General features: G+C 33.6%; 2 protein-coding genes across 2 annotated transcripts in view; one reads left to right on the top strand and one right to left on the bottom strand.

Moving 5' to 3' along the window:
• The window catches only part of LOC114336405 (cytochrome P450 302a1, mitochondrial), a 77,452-nt gene extending 76,003 nt beyond the window's left edge, over nucleotides 1–1,449 (bottom strand). Inside the window, exon 1 of the mRNA XM_028286763.2 lies at nucleotides 1,265–1,449. Within this exon, the coding sequence (XP_028142564.1) occupies nucleotides 1,265–1,421 (157 nt within the window). The 5' untranslated portion in view covers nucleotides 1,422–1,449. The remainder of the gene's footprint in view (nucleotides 1–1,264) is intronic.
• A 438-nt stretch (nucleotides 1,450–1,887) lies between these two features.
• The window catches only part of LOC114336404 (heat shock protein 60A), a 37,677-nt gene continuing 16,690 nt past the window's right edge, over nucleotides 1,888–22,874 (top strand). The window contains exons 1-6 of the mRNA XM_028286762.2: nucleotides 1,888–2,078; nucleotides 2,470–2,643; nucleotides 6,697–6,949; nucleotides 7,158–7,430; nucleotides 7,485–7,653; nucleotides 16,908–17,116. Coding sequence (XP_028142563.1) covers nucleotides 2,470–2,643; nucleotides 6,697–6,949; nucleotides 7,158–7,430; nucleotides 7,485–7,653; nucleotides 16,908–17,116 — 1,078 coding nt within the window. The 5' untranslated portion in view covers nucleotides 1,888–2,078. The remainder of the gene's footprint in view (nucleotides 2,079–2,469; nucleotides 2,644–6,696; nucleotides 6,950–7,157; nucleotides 7,431–7,484; nucleotides 7,654–16,907; nucleotides 17,117–22,874) is intronic.

The raw sequence follows: 22,874 nt of genomic DNA, 5'->3' as shown, positions 1-22,874 counted from the left end.
CCATTGGACTTACCATTTAGAGTAAACTTTTAAACTAATTAGTTAGTAGTTATAAAATGTAATTATTTTGTACACAACTTTATAAATATTGTACTTTGATTTTGCCAGTGGGTAAAATCTTTCTTGTCCTTAGTCAATGTAATTACTTTTGTTTATTGTTGACACTCAACAGATTGCAAAATACTTTTAAATAAAAAAATAATAATTATTTAATTAATAAATAATTTGATGATTCAAGGAGAACGACAAAGTCTGGCTTCATAATCCAGAGAAGCGAAAGGGTTGTTCTCCCAAGTTATTATTGTTACAATTTCGAACTTAGTTCAAAAATTTATAGGGATTTACATAAAATTGGCTATAAAATTAAGCAGGATTTGAAAAAGTTGAATTTTATTTCATTTTATAAGGGTTTTAGAACAAGCAAAACTTTTTATCAAGAATGACATTTTTCGCTAAAATTGAAAATAAAAAAGTTTTTCCTCTTGGGCACCCCATCCGTGGACACACTGTATATATAAAGAATATATTAGTGTTCTTAGTAAATGTATTATTTATTATAATTTTTGTGTCTTTGGATTTGTCTTCCTCAGGAATAAGATATTTTATAATAATAGTAAGTATATTTAAAGTATTTTTGTATGCTTCACTTGGTCTATTAAATTTGTCAGTATGTATGAGAAATCTTGTAATATGTCAAAGCAAAAGGAATATAGCTCAGTGGTAAAGTGTGTGACCAGAGATCAAGAGGTCCTGGGTTCAAATCCCAGACGATTCATATTCTTTTTTTTGTATTTGGTATCGTTTTAATAAAAAAAATTTAAAAGTGGTAGGTAAAGAAAGTTAGTTTAGCAAATAACCGGTTTATATTAATTTCGTTGAAATCATAATAATAGAAGTATAACTTCTTACGTGCGTACAAAATACACACACATTCTTTTTTTACTATTAGTGTTCACTATAAAAAAAATAGATGTCATCTTCTAACTAAGCAATAAAAAATTATAAACACGAATGAAAGATGGGAAAATAAATGAAATAAATTTAGTATATCACTCTAACAGAAGTTCTGCATTGTTCAAAACTGTTGTTCTTACAACTATTACTTGAATAACTAAATAGGCATAAATTTGCATTGATTAAATGCACATATTATTTTTTATTTCATTTTGGAAATAACAGAACATATTCTACTGAATTATTAATTTATATACTTTATTTTTTAAGTAGCAGTAAGTAATTTTAAATATTATGAATTATTCTTTACCAATTAAAGGAAAATACTGATAAAGAGTGCCTATAGCCGGCAGTGACTTGGGTCCTGGAATACTCTTGAAATCATGTACATATCTTCTTATCACAATATGCCTTCGAACTTTAAATAAACAATTTACTATGAAAACATTTTTCTTAAAAATACTCATAATGAAAACGAAATTTGATGATACTGAAAAAAATTATAACCTAAAATAAAATTCTACTTCTATTCTTTATCATTTAGATTGATTGTTTAATAAAAAAAACTTGTTAAATTAGAGGCCGAGGCCAAGATAGACATTACCCACTATAATAGACGATATTTCAAAGAGCATTAAATAATAAATATTTTTAAACAGAAAAACTTATTTGGAGTAGCTCCTGATGTTCTTAAAGGGATAAACAATTAAAAAAAATAAAAATATAAATAGTTCCCTAGCTGCCTAACCTGAAACTCGTGACTTAAATACTAATAATTAAAGCCTTTACAGTAGTTGAAATAATTAATTACAAATGCTTTTTTCCTGCAATATTAAAATCCATTCAAATAATCCCCAAATTAAAGTTTATTTTATAAAATTAATAAAATGACCTTGACTTTTATTTTATCATGATCATGTCATGTGCTTTGACATTCAATTAATTGAAGTGAACGGTTTGACGTTTGAGAGAAGAAGACGGAGACGAAACAAATGATATGGCAACGCTGAATAAATAATTTCCTTTTTCTAGAACATTGCTGGAACTTGTAGGAAGCCCGTTTTCGCCGGCATTCATTGAAAGAAAATCAAACCAGAGTGTTAAGTGCAAGTTATTATATAAAGGTAATATATCTTACGTATTTTCTAATGTATGAAAGCATTATTAACATAATAATGAGTTAGTTTTTTTGATAAATCTGAACGTTAGGGTTCGACTAACCCGCCATGTGCTTTTTCTAGTACTTTAGTATTTCGTAATAGGTTTAATCTGTACTTATTACTTTTGAAGTACCAGAAAGTAGAATTTCTTTTCTATAAATTATTATATGGCTTTGTTAAATGCCTGTTTAACGTCAATCTTTGAATAACACGTCTATCGAATTTTGCTAAAAACTATCCAGTGAGCTCTGCTGAAATTGAATGTAATGTCACAGAAAAGTTCAGTCACTGATTCTGTTTCTACAGTTGTATTCATTTAGAACATTTTATAAAGTATTTTATTAAATTGTTACAGATGTACCGTCTACCTAACACTGTTCGCTCTGTGGCACTCCGCAAGGCCCACATAAATAATCAAGTTCAAAGATGGTACGCCAAAGATGTAAGGTTTGGATCAGAGGTCAGAGCCCTGATGCTCCAGGGGGTAGATGTACTTGCAGATGCAGTGGCAGTGACAATGGGTCCAAAGGTTTGTATGAAACCTAACCTAAAAGATAGACTATAAAGTCATTAATGATAAATATATTCAATTTACATTAAAAATATTGTTTGAAAATGTTCCAATGTAAATCTTCTAAATTTTATGACATGTGATGAAATTCTTTCATTCCTTCATTATTTTTTATTTGCTTTATTTTTCTCTTCTCTCATATGCAGTGTTCTCTTTTTTATCAGTATTAAGTAAAGTTTTAAGATTATTTATATCATCACCCTCAGTTTGCTTTAATGTTAATCAGTAGTCGTAAACATATTCATCATTTTTAATTACTTGCATTTACTTTTATTTTTCAACTGTAGAATGACCTCCATGATATACTATAAAAAAATTAAGTACTACTTAATTAAAGATTCTGCCAATGATAAGGTTGAAGTTGAAATAAATGAGTTAACGAAGCAAATACCAGAACCTGTTGCCATTTAAATTGTCACTTTTGGCTTCTGGTGAATGATTATGATGTAAGATAGAGATGTAGATTCGTGAAATAAATAAAAACATAAATCAGTTAAAAAATGATCGAACTAAAAAGCTATGGTGACTAGCCCATTAATATCAAAATACAGCTTCTGGACCGAACCATAACCAGAGAGAGAAACACTGCCTGCGTAAAGATTAGGTGGGTGTAGGACGGATGATACAGTGTTTGTCACCAGCTACAATTCGTTCCAAGAGCTCTATATTTTTTAATTTAAAAATTTTACTTTACATAAGTATCAGGCAATATTGTTCTTGAAGTTATTTTTATATATTTGAATCATTTATTGTTGAAAGCGGGTAAGCGCCATTTTCAAATTATAGTAAAAAACCCTTCTCTCTTTCTATATCCATGTCATTTGGTGTTAAAAGGAAGCAAACACTGATGCATTCCATGGATATAGTTTATACTGTGAAACTGCATTTAACACCAAATAATGACAGATGTAGAAAGAGAGAAGGGTAAATGCATTAACAAATATATTCAAATTCTTGCCAAAAACTAACAATTTCTGGATTATACTTATGGCGTTTGGTATTCGATGGTAACTTCTTGATGTCGAATGGTACTGCTGTTTCTACAACTGGCACTGGGGTTCTACAGGCTGTATTCCACCAGCCCTACAGATGTTGGTCGTTGCAGTCTAGGTGATGTGGTTGCAGTCTGCATGACATGTCCCTCGTTGTTGTATTGCTAGCGATTGAGGATTCTTGAAGGTCCCGGAGGGAGGAAGGTGATCTTTATCCCAAAAACTAGAAGATAAAACGCATATCAAACATCAAGAAGTAAAACCAAAATGTACCTTTGCCAAATAGTATCCAAAAACTAGCAATTGGCAAAGGAATAACATAAAATTAATACTGACGGGACTAGTTAAATAATCTGATTTACAAGTGCATTTATTATGTAAGTTCTTCTTTCTCGAAACTCCTTATGCTCCTTAGGGGCGTCGGAGGTTTTATTCATCTTCTATCCATCTCTTCCATTTCTTGCAGTCCTTTGCTAACTCTTTCATTTGTTGATCTGTTTTTCCTTTTTCCTGTCCAATTTCTATAATCTGATCGATCCATCTCTTCCTTGGCCTCCCTTTCCTTCTTTTACCATATCTTTTCGATTCCATCACCTGCTTTGGTAGTCTTCCCTGGTCCATTCTGTTAATGTGTCCATACCATTTTAATTTTCTTTTTTGTATCTTGGTTATTATCGATTCCTGTTTCAGTTTTTGTCTAATATCTTTATTTCTTATTCTGTCCAATTTCGTTTTTCCTGCTATTTTTCTTAGCTGCTTCATCTTTGCTGCGTTTATTGTACTGTCTATTTTTGCATTGTTTACCCATGTCTCACTTGCATATATTAAAGTTGGCACAGAGATTGCGTTGTATACCTTCAGTTTTATTTCTTTATCTATTTCTTCCTTTCCAAATATTGTTTTATTTAGTGCATAGTAGATCTTAATTGCTTTTTTCGCTCTGTATGAGATTTCTTGATATATCTTTCCATCCCCTGATATTATTACTCCAAGGTATTCAAACGTTGAGACTGTTTCTATTATTTCATTTTTGCACCTAAATATCGTTTGGTTTATTTCTTCCCTTTTCTTTTGGGTTACTATCATGGTCTTTGTTTTCTTTACATTTACCTCCATTTTCAAATTTTCTATTTCCTCCACCCATATATTGATTAGATTTTGCATTTTCTCTTTATTGTCTGCTATTATTACTAAGTCATCTGCATATAGTAATCCCTCCATTCTCACTGGTACTAAATTCCTGTACCCTATTATTGACTGTAATTGCCTTGACCTTATTTTAGCGCTCTTCATTACTCTATCCATTACTAATATAAACAAAACTGGGCTTAGAGTGTCCCCCTGTTTTATTCCTCTCCTTAGGTTTATTTTTGGCGATCTGTTTCCATTTATTTGTACTTTAGCAAGTACGTTTCTATACGTTCTTTTTACCACACTTACTATCTTTTGCGGGATTTGCAGATCTTCCATTACTGACCATATTACTTCTCTATTTATAGAATCAAAAGCAGCTTTAATATCTATAAACGTAATATATAAGTCTTCTCCTATTTCGTTTTTCCTTTCAATTATATTTCTCAGTATGTATATATTATCTGTTGTTCCTCTTTCCTTCCTAAATGCCGCTTGTTCTTCTTCTAGTTTTCCTTCCAGTTCTTTCCTGAGCTTCCTTTCAATGATCCCGGTGTAGACTTTATATGCCACTGATGATAAGCATATAGCCCTATAGTTATCACATTCCGCTTCATCTCCTTTCTTGTGTATTGGTATCAATAAATTTTCTTCCCAGTCTTCCGGTATCTTTTCTGTTCTCCATGCTTCCCTCATTATTTCCAGCAGCCAAAGCTTGCCTCGTTCTCCCACGTACTTCATCTCCGGATCGATGTCATTGGCACCTCCCGCTTTTCATATTATGTAAGTTAAAAAAAAGAAATAGGTATTTAAAACTGACCATGTGCTCGTAGACATGGAAGGTTAGGTATAGGAAAAAATGATTATAAAAAATTAATACAGGCTTAGGAAAATTTGTACTTAAAAACTTACCCCAAGAGATGTGAAAGTCTGGAAATAAATGAAGATGTTATGGTCTCATCTCTTTAAATAAATTAATTTTGCCCTCTCCATTATTCTCACTGTCATTGAAATATGACAGCGCAAAGTATAAGGAGATGGACAACCATGTTCCATATTAGAAGACATATCTAGAGAGTAAGAATATATCGTGGGCATACTGGGAAAATCCACTAACTCACAAAACTAAAGTTTTGAGAAAAACGCCTTTAAACATTATTATACCTTATAGCTTACCTCTTAAAAATAGGGTACAGTGGCTGTTCAAGTTTTGGTACCTGGATATGATTTTGAAGGATGTTAACAGGTGGTGTGCACATACATGTACATAAAAATATTTGGAAAAACATTATTTTATTCATGAAAACTTAGAAAATATGGAGGTAGTTGATTTTCTTTGTCATTGAATGTACAGATTTAAGCACGGTGGATGACGAATTTGGAGATATACTGTTTTTCCTGTCAATGTATTGATGATTGTGGATTTGATGGTATTAAAATGTCAAAATTGAAAAAAAAATGGAGTTAGTGGATTTTCCCAGTACGCCCACGATATGAAGTACGTTCAGTATGATGATTTAGATGTTAGATGAAAAGAGATATAGTATATAGAGGATAACAAAAGAGGGCGCCAACAAATTTTTAACGAAGAAAACAGGTAAAACAAAGGTATTAGAGAAAAAAGAATAAAATAATTATTTAAAAATAAAATAGCAAAGATGTACTATTAACAAATTTTCAGCTTGCTATTAATCAACTTTTTTTTGGTACATGGAATCCAGGCTTAATCATCACGCTGAGATGGATGACGTCACTAGTATGATATATGTATACATATGCCAAAAAATCATAATTTAAAAATAAAAATCATTTGGCTTTGCCACTCTATATACTGATTTTATTACTGGCCTTTGTAATACACATTATTTATTTATCTATTTATTTCTAGGGTCGTAATGTAATTATTGAGCAATCATGGGGATCACCAAAAATTACCAAGGATGGTGTTACAGTAGCCAAAGGAGTAGAGCTCAAAGACAAATTCCAGAATATTGGAGCTAGACTAGTACAGGATGTAGCAAATAACACAAATGAAAAAGCTGGAGATGGAACAACAACAGCCACAGTATTAGCCAGGTCGATTGCAAAGGAAGGATTTGATAACTTAGGCAAAGGTGCCAATCCTGTTGAAATTCGCAAAGGTAAATTTTATTATAAAAATATATTAATATGGCATTAACATCTGTTGTGGTTTTGTTTCGTTTCCTACTAAGTTCTATATGATTATAAAATGGATCCAATTTATGAATCAGATCTGATTACGCATTTTGTATGATACAAGAAATAAACTATTTCATGATCATGCCAATATGTTAACACCAGAAAACTAAATATTTAACTTTATTTCAGGTATTATCTCGGCTGTTGAAGAAATCGTTAAATCCCTTAAGTCACTTTCTAAACCTGTCACCACACCAGAAGAAATTCGTCAAGTTGCCACCATTTCTGCAAATGGTGACGAATCAGTTGGTAATTTAATTGCAGATGCCATGAAGAAAGTTGGAAAGGAAGGTGTTATCACTGTCAAAGATGGTAAAACCCTTCATGATGAATTAGACATTATTGAAGGTATGAAGTTCGACAGAGGATATATCTCACCATATTTTGTTAATACACCTAAAGGTAAAAGAGTATAAGTCAAGTTTTATTTGTTTTTAAATAAATTTTAATTTCTAGGAGCCAAAGTCGAATATCAAGATGCTTTGCTTTTGCTCAGTGAAAAGAAAATTTCTTCGGTACAAAGCATTGTTCCAGCTTTAGAGTTAGCAAATGCCCAAAGAAAACCCTTGATAATAATTGCTGAAGATGTTGATGGAGAAGCACTGACCACACTTGTAGTGAACAGGTATGGTTATTACAATATTGTGATTTATAAGTACAATACTAAAGTACTCTGCTTATAGTAAATAGTACCTAGTCAAACTCTTTATCTGTAAAGAATGCTCATTTTGCTAGAGATTCTGATAAAATTGTCTCTCCAGCTAAGAACATGGCGAGTTAATATTAATATATTCATACTTTTTTTTGTCCTATTAATACCTCTTTTTCTGTTTTTTTTTTGTGATTCAAATATTTAAAAACAGTGGCACCCATTTTTTTAAAGAGTTATTGTCTTTACTGTTCTTTTTTTGTTGTTTTATTTCATTTTTGTGTTTCTCACCTTTATGAAAGGCCCTGTCCGACGTCCGTAATCTACCAGGACTGAGCAACCGTACCTTGAGTAACATAATGTATCAGCATTCTAAGTTTACTTTTCATAATTTAGTTCATATAAATATGGTAAAATGTGCCAAAAAAACAATATTGGTTATTAGTTATCTATATTTGAAATATAAGGTAAAGCTTTATAAAGTAAAGCTTTACACATTCCAATGTGATACTTACTGGCGAAAGCACATATTTTTCTGCTCTGTTAATGATGTACAATTTAAGTGATATTTATTAGTGCTTAATGTGTCATTTTGTATCAAAAAATACGTAAAAGTTCAGACCCTATTAATCTGTAAGTTATCTTTCATTTTTATTAGTGAATGTTCCAGAAATTGCATTTATTTGCAATTAGAAGCACATATTCTCCTAATTGAGTGCAACAAAAACTTAAGTACTCTTCATAAAAAGTTATCAGTACTTCTACAAATAATATATTTTGAAGATAGGCCAGTGCTTGATCTAAACTTTTAAATATGTCATGCACAAAATGTTTGTTGGATGTCAGTGGTGGTGAATATTGGGTTTGTGATGGTTGCAGTCAAAATATTCATCATCAATGTGCCAATCTGACTGCATCAGAAATCAGGGTGTTGGAGTTGAAGGGTAGAAGAGTCCTTAAACTTTTTTGCGAATCCTGTGAGGATGGAATTAAAATGATTCCTATGATGAAGAAACAAATAAGTTCTCTTGAACAAAAGGTGGAACAACTTATTGATAAACTTAGCTCACTAGAGCTGCCTAGAGATAATAAAGCCACAGATCTTGATACCATCATCCAGGAAGTTGAAGAACGTAAATTTCGTGAGAATAATATTATTATTTATAACCTTCATGAAACCAACTCTAGCACAGCACCAGCAAGAATTGAAGAAGATATGAATAAAGTTAAACACACTTTAAGCGTGATTAACCCCAACATTCAAGTTAAAAAAGTCATTAGACTTGGTAATGTCAAGAATAATATGTCACGTCCGCTTAAAGTAGTCCTGGAAAATAAGAATGTAGCACTGTCAATTTTAAAAAATAAAAATAAACTTGCTGCATCCAATATTAAGATTAGCTCCGATTCTACCTATCTACAGAGAAAGTACCTAAGTGAACTTCGTACTAATTTGGCAGATAGGGTTTCAAAAGGTGAAGAAAATCTTACCATTAGGTACATTCGTGGCGTTCCAAAAATAGTAATTCAGAAAAAAAACTGAATTCCAGGGGTACCTCCCACATTGTGTCTGGTGAACTAACAGTGTATTATCAGAATGTTAGAGGAATTAGAACCAAGCTTACTGCTCTTGAAGAAAGTGCTGCTACAACTGACTATGATGTGCTTATATTTACTGAGTCGTGGTTGTGTGATGGTATCAGTAATGATGAATTGGGACTTTTAGATTTTAATATATATCGAAAGGACCGCTCTCCATTAACTAGTGATAAAGTAATTGGAGGGGGTGTCCTTATTGCAGTTAAAAAATGTTACTCATCGAGGTCTATTCTGTTACCACATGTTCACTTGGAGGAACTGTTTGTTGAAGTTTGCACTCTGAATGAATGTTATAGAATAGAATAGAATACTTTATTGGTATAGCTTTACAGCTGCCATCATAAAGATGGATATACACGTCAGATATACAACACAATATAGTCACAGACACATAATCAAATACCTATACATACACTTAAATTTTAGATTTAACATAATGTACATTGATAAATATGAAAATTATTAATATTAGACAGAACTCATAACAGCAATCTAGTTGCTAAGTATTCTTCTACACTGTAGAATGCATGTTTACATAGTATACTTTTCACAACTCTTTTGAATTTCACCGGATGCAAAGATCTAACTTCATTTGGAAGATGATTATATAGCCTGACCCCCACATAATCTGTGGACTTCTCAAATTTGGATAGTTTGTGACCAACAGTAACAAACTGATTGGCATTCCTAGTTGAGTATGCATGTAAATCAGAATTTCTCTTGAATGAATGTAAATTATGCTTAATATACAATATGGATTTCAAGATATATATGGAAGGCAACGGTAAGATATTGTTATTAATGAAAACTTGCTTACAAGTATGCCCAAAAGGAATATTGAAGATAAGTCTAATAATTCTCTTCTGTTTAATAAACACTGTGTCTGATTTTGTGGAATTACCCCATAACGTAACATTATAAGTAAGGTGACAATAAACCAAAGAATAATATACATTAATGAGAGTTTTAATACTGAGTGTTCTCTTCAACTGTACTAAAGCATAGAATGAACAATTTAGTTTCTTATTAACATATTCAACGTGAACATCCCAACTCATAAACTGGTCCAAGAATACACCTAAAAATTTTATGTTTGGAATATTTACAATTTCAGGAATAGACACAACTGGCATATTTCGTTTGCATCTAAAATGTATATACGATGTTTTATCAATATTCAGTTGTAGCAAGTTTTGTGTACACCATGTTTGGAATAATCTGATAACCCTTGACACTCTATTTTGAAGCTCTACGTATGTATGTGCTGATACAATCACAGATGAGTCATCTGCGTACATTACAATGTGGTCATGAGTAATATGATCGGGTAGGTCATTGACAAAAATAAGAAATAGCAGTGGTCCCAACACAGATCCCTGCGGCACTCCTACATCTACACTGAAGATGTCTGACCTTTCCTTGTTCAATTCAACATAGAATTTCCTCTCCAGAAGATATGAGTTCAATAAATTTAACATGTTACCTCTTATTCCGTGGACATACAATTTGTTAAGGACAAATTCAAATTTAAGACTGTCGAATGCTCTGGAAAGATCAAAGAAGATACCCACTACAAGAAGACCATCATCAAGATGCCTATAGACAGATTCCATAAATACTTCAGTAGCCCCCTCTGTTGATCTTCCGGATCGAAAGCCATGCTGTTCTGAACACAGTGCATTATTTTTGTCCAAAAACTGTATGATCCTAGTGTAGTAAGCTCGTTCAAAAATTTTTGAAATTACATTTAACAAAGAAATAGGTCTATAATTATCAATACAAGTGTGATCGGATTTTTTATATACTGGAACAATTTTACTTAATTTTAGGTTTTCAGGAAATTCACCTGTGTTGTATACTAGGTTAATTAAATATGCCAGCGGTTCTGATATAACATCCTTGATGTGTTTGATCATTCTTGTGTTTAATTCATCATTTCCAAAAGAATGTTTATTTTTAAGACCACAAATAATATCAAGAACTTCATCAGATGTTACTGGAAAATAAACAAAACTGTCTATAGTCCACCTATGTGATAAAGTACAGTTTTGAGGGTTATTGTCAAGCCTATTTTTTAGTGCATTATTTTTGTCATTGAAATGGCATGCAAAATATTGAGCTAAATTTTTATCATCTGATATTAGTTTGTCTTCAATTTTGAGTTTAATTTTATTAGTACTTTGCTTTCTCCCTATAGTTTTATTTACTATACTCCACATAGTTTTTTGTTTATTATTACTACTTATAATTTGAAGATAATTGAATTCCCTTTTCTTTTCAGCAATAAGATTATTGTATTCCTTCTTGGTAGCTTTATACTCATTCCAGATGTTACTATTATTAGAGTTTTTAGCTTCATTAAATAGGTTTTTTAATTGTTTACTCCTAGCATATATGTCATGATCAACCCAACCTTTACTTTTATGCACGTCCTTACCTATTTTACTTTTAAGGGGACAGTTTGAAGTAATAGCAAAGTTTAAAGTATCCATAAATTCGATAAAAGCGTTATTAATATTACTTTCATTGTATACCTCGTAAAAACCAATCCTCATTAAGTCTTGTTTTAGGATGTCTAAATTATTATCATTTAAACACCTAAAACACTGCTGTTTTATATTAGATTCCATCCTATCCTGATTACGACCTACAACAATGTCAAAAATAATGGCAAGATGGTCACCCATATTGGGTTGATTGACTTGACAAGTATGATTCATAGTGATATTATTAGTAGCAATGTAGTCAATTTTTGTTTTTGTTACTTTATTGTTATTCATGAAAATACGTGTTGGTATATTTGGGATATTAAGAGACAAACCAAACGATTGAAAAAGATCATCTAATCGAAGTTTTTCATTGCTCTGAATTAAGTAGTTGATATTAAAGTCTCCACAGAGATAAATTTTATCAACACGGTTGTGAAAATGACCTAAAATATTAAAACAATTATTTATAAAAGAATCTAGATTGCTGTTAGGCGTTCTGTACACATTAATGACTAGAAATTTACAGTTACTGATTAAAATAGTCACAGCACAACATTCAAAGCTTTCTTCCTCAGAGAATTTACGGCAATCAACGACTGAGACTGCATACTTGTCTGTCCCAGATTTAGATAAAATAAGAGTTCCACCATGTATTTTATTTTTTCTAGTAAAATGGGTTACTAAAGTGTACCCTGGGATATAAATAAGATTAATATTATCCTCATTACACCAGTGCTCCTGAATACATAGAATGTCAGGTTTTTCAGCATTAGAAAAAAGCTCAAGATTTAAAAGTTTGTTTGTTAAACATTGTACATTAACCGAGATTAACTTCAATTTAAAGTCATTTACTATACGTGAAATAGTTGTATTGCTTGAGGACCCACCTAATGCGACAGCGTCCTCCTCATCTTGAAAAACGAGACTAATGCTCCGCTGGGCCAGATTTCTCGCTTCCATGCATTCTTAATTAAGTCTCGTCTAATGGTCACTTTCATGGATGCATATATGTCAGGTTTTTTGGACTGATGGATTTCGCATTTTACGCCATCTAAATGATTTTCCAGGAACTTTTCTAATTGCTCCGGTTTTGTGTCAGGCTTTAGGCGAGTCACATGTAGGTTGATCATTTGTGGAACAGCCTCAATGTTGCAAGGTGACTCGGTACTTCCAACTAAGAACTTCCTCTTTTTTCTATGAGCTACCTGTGTCCACGCACCGTTGCTTGAAGACTCTGAAAGAACCGGAGCATTATTTTCAGTGTTCAACAGATTATGTAAAACAGTTTGAGTTTTGGCTTCTTGCATTGCGGCACTCATTTGTCTTGATGTAATGTATTTTTTTTCATTTGGCACTTCATTTCCAAAGTTTGTCGATGTTGAGGATCGCGCTAGCGTTCCGTCTGCAGGAATTTTAGTCACTACTAATTCAGTTTGTTTACTATTAGTAAGGTCATTAACATTTTGTAGTTGTTTATCATCTTTACCAGGGGAAGTCCAGTTTTTTCTTTTGTCAACGTTAATTACCTTGAATTCAGGTTCTTTAGTTTTTTGTTTTACTTTTTCTTCAAGGAGCTCGTTAGTTCTTTTTAACAATTGATTATTATCAAATAAAATTTTATATTTTTCCTCTTTTTCACTTAAAATTGTTTTTAGAAAATCAATTTCCAACTGTAGGATATGTGCATTTACCTCTTGAGTATGACTTACTGAGTTTCCTTTGGGATTTTCAGATTGTTCACATGTCTCACATACAATTCTAGTATCACATAACTTTATACATTTCTGCTTTTTTCTTGATGAACAAGATAAATGAAAAATACTTCCACATTTTATGCACACTATAACGTTAGTAGTTTTCTGGCAACATTTGAATGCTTTTTCCTTAAAATTCTCATCATTTACAGAGAGGAGTAATTTCACGTGCGCATCGTTCGGCGCCATCTTGAATATCGAATCAGTACAGTTTATCTTCCTCCTAATTCAGCCTTAGGGCCGGTTGTTCGAACGCTAATCAAGAAGTTGATTATAATCAATCATTTATTGTAATCAATTTTCTTGATGGGAATCAAATCGCGACATGAAAAATACATGTAAAACACTAATCAGTTATTGATTGTAGGTAAAACAGTAATTAAAATATAGCCGCAGCTCTTAAATTATTAAAAATTGCTTATTATTATTATTGATTTGTAAGTAAAAACAAGAAATTATCATCAGAAAGAGTTTAATTATGTTTTATTTTAAATTAAAACCAAAATCAAAAAATAAATCAGTCAACATAACCTCAAAATGCGACATCTGTCAGAAGTATGCTTAATCAAATATAATTGTAATTAAATATTTGATAATGATCAGTTTTGATTAGCGTTCGAACAACCGGCCCTTAATATCCTATGAGAATCATTGTATCAGTATAGAATCTGTCTGTAACAATTTTCCTGAACACAAGTTCATTCTAACAGGAGATTACAATCTGCCAAATAGCGAATGGTACCATGATAAAAGAGGTGTCTTTAGTAATAATAGTAACACTGCTACTGATACTTTAGTTGATACTTTTGCATTTTATAACCTATTTCAGCTTAATCACATCACAAATTGCAACGGAGTTTTACTTGACCTGGTTTTTGCTAATGATAATGAAAATGTAACAGTTGAAATTGCTAATGATTATTTATTGCCTTGTGATCGTTATCATCCTGCGTTATCTATTTCTTTAGCTATTAAAGATAATATGCCTGAGCTTCAATATGATAGTTTTGCCTTCAATTTTAGGAGAGGAGACTATGTTGCTCTTAATATGTATCTTGCTAGTATCTCCTGGGAGAATGTTTTAGGTATTTGCAGTGATATTAACGAGGCCACGGAACTGTTCTACTCCATATTGCAGTTTGGCATCCATTGTTCAATACCACGTGTAAGATTAAAAAATCCCAAATTTCCTCGTTGGATGACTAATGACCTAAAATCATTAATATTTAGGAAAAAAATTGCTCATAAGATATATAAACAAACAAATTCTTGGGACGATTATCTACTTTTCTCTTCCTTGAGAACCACATGCAAAGAATTAAGCAGGTCATGTCATGATATTTATATAAGTCAAACTGAATCTAGAATTAGTTCAAACGTAAAGCACTTTTGGAAGTTTGTTAACAGCAGACGCAAAAATAATGGTCTACCAAACACTATGTTTCTTGGAAACACAGTGCTTAATAATGGTGCGGATATTGTTAATAATTTTGCGCAATGCTTTCAAAATATTTACAGAGTAAATGATGATTTAATACAGCCCACCTTAGAATATGAAAAAACAGTGAGTCTGAATTCTTGTAATGTATCTATTGAAATCATATTTGAAAAATTAGCCAATTTAGACATTTTTAAAGGCTCTGGACCTGATGGAATTCCACCCATACTATTAAAAAATTGTAGATGTACTTTAACCCGTCCCTTATATTTTCTGTTTTCTCATTCACTTGATTCAGGTATTTGTCCAAGTTTGTGGAAATCTAGTTTTATTGTTCCTATTCATAAATCAGGTGACAGGAGTAATATAGCTAACTACAGACCAATAAGCATTCTTTCTTCTATTCCTAAAATTCTAGAGAGTATAATATGCGACTCTATTAAAACACCTTTATGCAATGTACTAATTGAAGAGCAACATGGTTTTCTTTCAGGTAGATCAACTTCTACAAATCTTTTACTTTTCACGCAATACATATCTGATGCTTTGGAAAGGAGACTACAGGTGGATGCTATTTATACAGATTTCTCCAAAGCTTTTGACACTGTGAATCATAAATTGTTGTGTAACAAGCTTAAAGCTATTGGATTTACGGGCAATCTGTACAACTGGTTATGTAGTTACCTAACTAGCAGAATACAACTTGTCAAAATTAAACACTTTCAATCTAGTGAAATTTCCGTAACATCTGGTGTTCCACAAGGAAGCCACTTAGGGCCTTTCCTTTTTAATATATTTGTTAATGACATTAAATCTCAAATTAACTCTAAATTTCTGCTATTTGCTGATGATTTAAAAATCTATAGAATTATCGAATCCGTCTTAGATTGTGAAAAACTTCAAGATGATATTAACAAAATTATGGCATGGTGCAATTGGAACCAAATGAGCATTAATGTTGGAAAATGTCACTTTATTAGTTTCTGTAGAAGAATTAACAACCTCTTTTATAATTACAAATTAGCTGAAGAACCACTGAAGGCTGTATCAACTGTAAGAGATCTAGGTGTTCAATTAGATTCCAAACTAATTTTTTGCGCTCATTTTGATTATGTGAATAACCAGGCATTTAAAATGTTAGGCTTCATTATTAGAACTTCTAGATGTTTGCATAACATTAGTTCCATCAGACTGATTTACATTTCCCTAGTTAGATCTGTTCTTGAGTATTGCTCAGTTGTTTGGTCACCCACTTATGAAGTCCATATAGCCAAGCTTGAAAAAGTCCAAAATAAATTCATTAGGTACTTGAGTTTTAAATTACACAAACCTTTAAGTGACCATTCCTACTCAGAAATTAGAAATAAATTAAACCTTCCTAGGCTATCTTCCAGACGGATGTATGCTGATGTTTTGTTCTTCATAAAATACTGAATTCAAAAATTAATTGCAATGATTTACTGTCTCTAATTGACTTTAATGTTCCCTCTAGAGTTACTAGAACATCCCAAAATTTTGCAATTAAATTTTATCGCTGCAACTTTGGTAGGCATTCTCCGCTGAGTAGAATCATTCTAAATGGAAATAGAATAGACCTGGATTTGTTGCTGTGCGCTTCGGAAAATGTTTGTAGACAGTGTTTAAAAAAATATTTGTAATCTTATGTGATTTATATTTGTTATTTACTTTGTATTATTTTAATATTTGTTTTTTCTATATAGCTACATCGCCAATTTTTGTCATACATATTTACTATATCTTTATATTTATTGTATCACTAGATAATTATAATATTTTGTGTATATATTAAATTGGGTGGTACCCCGTTAATAAATAAATAAATAAATAAAAGAGATGGTACTCGGAGATGTTAATTTTGTTTGGGCATATATTTTTTATAAACTAAATTCATTTGAATCGAGCTGTAGCAAAAATAATTTATAATTTCAGACTCCGTATTGGTCTACAAATTGCTGCCGTTAAAGCACCTGGTTTCGGTGACAATAGAAAAGCTACCCTGCAAGATATCGCCATTGCCACTGGTGGTCTGGTATTTGGTGACGACGCCAATATTGTTAAACTAGAAGATGTAAAATTATCAGATCTAGGTAACACTGGAGAAATCGTTATTACAAAAGATGATACTCTCATTCTTAAAGGTAAATATTTTTAGAAGTTTGTTACAATAATTTGTATTTTTATTATTTTTTTTTTATTTATTTATTTATTTCGACGGTAGAACTATTTACAAACGAATACAAAAAAGTAAAAATCATGTACAAAAAACATCAAAAATCAAGGAATAAAAGACAATTAAACAATAAAATTTGTAAAATAACACAGTAGGTATATCCAGTTACAGAAGATGAAAAATATCACATATTTAAATCATTAAACTACCAAGCTGCCTTTTGAAGACATTAATGCTTGGATAGAATGGATCAAGTAGCATCTCATTGCATAAACTGAGCATTCTCGACAAGGGAAAATTTTTTTTTTTTATTTATTTATTTATTGCTTATTTACAATCTACTTCAATACAGTAATAAGTAAATATAATGTATGTTCTTGGCTTGTGGCAGGTGTCGTCCATTGACGACTCTCTGGAATTTACCTAGCAGCTAGGTCTTCTGGCCAAAGTCTTTTCAGACGTCTGTCAACCAGTGGGGGGTTGAATAATTCATCTATGAGATGGTTTGGATGGTCTGCGCTGCGATTCATGTACCTTCTGGAGTGGTCAGCAATCACATCATTGATGAAGGGGATGTTGAGGTCTGCATGAAGGGTTTGGTTTGACACATACCATGGGGCTTTAGCTAACATACGAATAGTTTTTGACTGGAATGTCTGTAGTATTTTGGTGTTGGATGGTTTGCTACAGCCCCACAGCTCGATTCCGTATGTCCACACTGGTTTGAGTATTGTTTTATAGATGGTCAGTTTGTTTTCTAATGAAAGTTGCGATCTTCTGTTGATTAGCCAGCTCATATTTTTAACTTTTAGGTCGAGGTGTCGTCGTTTGGCTGCAATATGTGATTTCCAAGTAAGTTTTTCGTCTAGATGAAGGCCCAGGTACTTTACTTCTGTTTTTATTGGTATAGGTGAATTATTTAGGTGTAGTTGTGGACATCTAATTCTTCGATTTGTGAAATTTACTTGACAAGACTTGTTTGTGTTGACGTTTATTTTCCAGCATTTAAGCCAGTCTTCTAGTTCATTGAGATGATTTTGCAATTTGTTAAATGCTAATATTTCGTTGATGTCTGATGCTAGTATACCAGTGTCATCCGCAAATGTTGCCATTAGTGTATTTTCGCTAATAGGAATATCAGCAGTGAAGATTTGGTAAAGGAATGGGCCAAGTACACTGCCTTGAGGTACTCCGGATTTTATTTGGTGGTAGTTGGATAGAGTACCTTCGTATTTAACTTGGAAGTATCTGTCGGACAAGTATGATTTAAGGAGGAGGTAGATTTGGTCAGTTAGCTGAGTTTTTATTTTAAAGAGAAGACCCTCGTGCCACACTCTATCAAATGCTTGCTGTATATCGAGAAATGCTGATAGACATATTTGTTTCCCTTCTAGGCTCTCTTTTATTTTGTTGACTAATCTATGGCACTGTTGTATGGTTGAGTGATTTGAGCGAAAACCAAACTGATGATCTGGGATAAGGTTTTCTATAGGTATTATTGTTTCTATTCTGTTAAGGATTAACCTTTCGAATACTTTTGATAAAGTCGGAAGGAGACTTATTGGTCTGTACGAACTGGCTTCAGTTAGAGGTTTACCAGGTTTAGGTATCATTATAATTTGTGCATACTTCCATTGCACTGGAAAATAACATAGTCTCAGGAGGCTATTAAAAATAATGGTTATTAAGACGACACCTTTTCTTGGGAGTTTTTTTAAGATTTCGCCAGTTATGAGGTCAAATCCTGGAGCTTTATGAGGGTTAAGCAGGTTGATTTCGTTACGGACTTCATTTGGTGAGAAGTATTTTAGTGGTAATGATAGCTGACAGGGTGCATTGAGGAAGTCTCTAATTTTCTCGTCGTTAATATCGTTGGCCTCTGGGGTGGAGAAGACGGTTGATAGATGTTCTGCAAATCTGTTGGATTTTTCTATATCTGATCGAGCCCAGGCTCCATCATTTTTTCTAATTGGTGATTTCATTACTACCGGCTTTTTGAATTTCTTTGTGGCTTTCCAAAGAGAGTTGTCGTCAAGAGAAAGGTTTGTGACATATCTTTCAAAGGATTCGTTTTTGGCTGTTTGGATAGCGGAATGAAGTCTGTGTGTGAGTCTGTTAAGATTTGTTTTATCTATCGCGTTTCTTGTTCTTTGCCATTTGTGACGGACTCTTCTTCTCTCTTCTACTAGTGTTCTAATATGGAGGGGTATACTATACCTTTATCACCCCGTGTGGGATGCGGGCCGCCCAAGTAGAATTCACCCACAGTATCTCCTGACTTGATCGTAGAAGGCGACTAATAGGAGCAGCATTCCGCTGTCCTCTTCCTTGAAATCCTGTCGACACCTAACCCTCAACGACCAAACCCCGATACCCACCTCAAACTCACCCCGCGTGAGATTGGAGTCCTTTTGCCCGTGGGTGAATGGCAAGGGCCGTCTGGACGTGGGGGAAGCGGGGCATGTATATGTCGCGCAACCTATCAAACTGCGTTCAGAACGTCCAAACCAGACACGCACTCCTATAATAAACACGCACTAGCACGAAGGAAATGTCGTTGCCACCTCCAGGACCACTACCCCCTGAGGCTTGTCTGGAAGCTACAGTCGGCAGCCCCGGCACCAGACTCGGGTGCGGAAGGCCAATAACCTACCCATCTTAAATTTTATATTATTACTGAAACTTTGGTAGAAACAAACCGGACGGATCAAATGTTGACAACTTTGGCATCACCGAAAACACGGACACGATTTGGTTGCTGGAATGTAAAAACACTGTATGAGATTTCTAAACTGGCTCAAGCAGTAAAAGAATTAAACAGATATAAATTAAGCTTTGTTGGTCTATCGGAAGTAAGATGGTTGGGCAATGGTGAACACCATACCCAAACAGGAGAACTTCTATTATATAGTGGTAAAGAAAATGGAAGTCACGAGAGCGGAGTGGGTCTTCTACTCAGTAAACAAGCCAAAAAAAGCCTCATTTCATGGAAACCCATTAATGACAGAATTATGACTGTCAGATTTTATACCAGATACCGTAAGATAACAGTTATTCAGTGCTATGCTCCTACGAACACATCTCTCCTCGAAGATAAAGACATTTTCTACAAACAACTAGAACAAACAACCCAACAAGTAAACAAAGGCGATATCCTAATAGTGATGGGCGATATGAACGCCAAAGTTGGAGAAGATAATATTAATTTAGAAACCGTAATGGGCAAACATGGCCTGGGAGTGATGAATGAAAATGGAGAGCGCTTTACAAATTTTTGCTCCAATCACCGTTTAGTTATTGGTGGAACCATCTTCCCACATAAAAATATTCACAAGGTAACATGGACTGCCCCTGGTCAGACCAGAGAAAACCAAATAGATCACATCGCCATATCAAAAAGATGGAGATCATCTCTTCTTGATGTACGAAATAAAAGAGGAGCAGACATCGCAAGTGACCACCATTTGTTAATTGGTACCATTAAAATCAAGATGGCAAAAAACAAAATCACAAGAAACACCAACAGACCCACATATAACCTGAACAAATTAAAAACTCTTCCAGGAAAACACATGTTTAGGGAGGAGCTTCAAGTAAAAACAAGAGAACGTGAAGTAAATAGCTGGGAAGATTTGGCAAATGTTCTGACAGAAATAGCTGAAGACAAACTGGGTAAAAAAGAGAAAGATAGAAAGGAATGGATATCAGATGAAACTTGGAATCTTATCGAGGAAAGAAAACAATGAAAAAAAGATATCTTGCAAGCAAGAACTGTAGAAGGAAGAACGAACCGACAACAAGAATATGAAACACTAAATAAAGCAGTTAAAAGGAATGCAAGAAGAGACAAAAGAAGGTGGGCTGAAGAACTGGCAAAACAAGCAGAAACAGCTGCACAACACAACAGGACTAGAGAGCTGTACCAAATTACCAGACGATTAACAAAAAATGGGCCCAACTGTTCGAACATTGTAAGATCCAAGACAGGTGAATTATTTACTACCCGCATCTAACCGCTGAACTTTTGCTCCCCATAATCCGAGAGGTGTGGGAAACAAACCGCATTCCAGCGGGCTGGAAAAAAGGTAATATTATTAAGCTTCCAAAAAAGGGCAACCTCACACTGTGCAAAAATTGGAGAGGAATAACCTTGCTTACCGTCATAAATAAAATTTTTACGATCATCATACATAAAAGATTAACAAACAAGGTTGAATTTCGAGCGAATCAAGCAGGTTTTAGACCAGAATCTTCCTGCATAGATCACATTAATACAGTGAGGGTAATAATGGAACAATCGGTTGAATGGAACACACCTCTATACATGGTCTTTGTCGATTTCGAACGTGCCTTTGACAGCCTGTCTCATGCTGCTCTATGGAAAATTTTAGAGCTAAGAAACATTCCTCATAAAATAATTTCCATTATAAAGTCACTGTACACTGAGGCGACGTGCAGCGTGACACACAATGGGGTCAACAGTGACGAATTTGACGTACTTACTGGAGTCAGACAGGGATGTGTGCTTTCTCCGTTTCTGTTTAACATAGCTCTGGACTATGTTCTCTCCAAACTAGACTTCGACACAAAAGGGATACAATGGACGTTAACCACACGCCTAAGTGATCTGGAATACGCCGACGATATCTGCCTGTTAGGACAAAGGTTCCAGGATGTGGCCGACCAATTGGAAACACTATCCACTGAGTCCAATAAAATAGGTTTAAAAATCAATATTGGTAAAACCAAGTCGATGAGAATAAATGCAAGGAACAACACGCTATTTAATATCGACAACAAGCAGATTGAAAATGTGGAGAACTTCACGTACCTTGGAAGTGTCATAACAGAAAGCGGAGGTACAGAAGACGATATTCGTATGAGGATACGAAAAGCTCAACAAGCTTTCAGCATGCTTAACCCTGTTTGGAGGTCTGGAGAATATACTACAAGGACAAAGATCCGAATATTCCAGTCAAATGTTATGTCTGTTCTACTCTATGGATGTGAAACCTGGAAAGTGACAAAATACCTTACAGACAAATTGCAGGTCTTTGTTAACAAATGTCTACGAAGAATTGTTCGTATTTTCTGGCCAAACACCATCAGAAACGAAGATCTGCTACACCTGACCCAACAAAAGAGGGTAGAAAATGAAATCAAATACAGAAAGTGGGGGTGGATAGGTCACACACTCCGAAAAGATAGTTCCAGTATTGCAAAAAATGCCCTAGAGTGGAATCCCCAAGGAAAGAGAAAAAGAGGTCGCCCAGCACAAATTTGGAGAAGATCCATCATGGACGAGATAAGAGGTCAAGGAAAGTCTTGGAATGAGGTGAAGGCCCTAGCGCAAAATAGAACCCGATGGCGCGTTTTCACTGAAGCTCTATGCTCCACTTAGGAGTTCAAGAACATTATATATATACTATACCTTTCATCGATGGTTTTTTCCTTTACAGGAGTAGCTTTCCAAGCGGCCTGTTGTATTTGTTCCGTTAAATATTTTACAGCTTCTTCAATATCGTTTTTGTGCTTGAGTCGAATGTCAAGAGATATTTTATCATTTATTTCTTCTTTGAATTGAACCCAATTCGTGTTACTGGAACATAGCCTTGGTGCAGGAGTTTTCCAAATTATATTGGTACTTAAGGTAATCAAGATGGGACTGTGGTCCGAATGGAGATCAAAACTGGGGGTGATGTCGCTGTGTATTTCAGGTATTCCCT

The sequence above is a fragment of the Diabrotica virgifera genome, chromosome 8 (genome assembly GCF_917563875.1).
Source record: "Diabrotica virgifera virgifera chromosome 8, PGI_DIABVI_V3a".
NCBI classification, from domain to species: domain Eukaryota; kingdom Metazoa; phylum Arthropoda; class Insecta; order Coleoptera; family Chrysomelidae; genus Diabrotica; species Diabrotica virgifera.
This window is presented reverse-complemented; position numbering and strand designations above follow the sequence as displayed.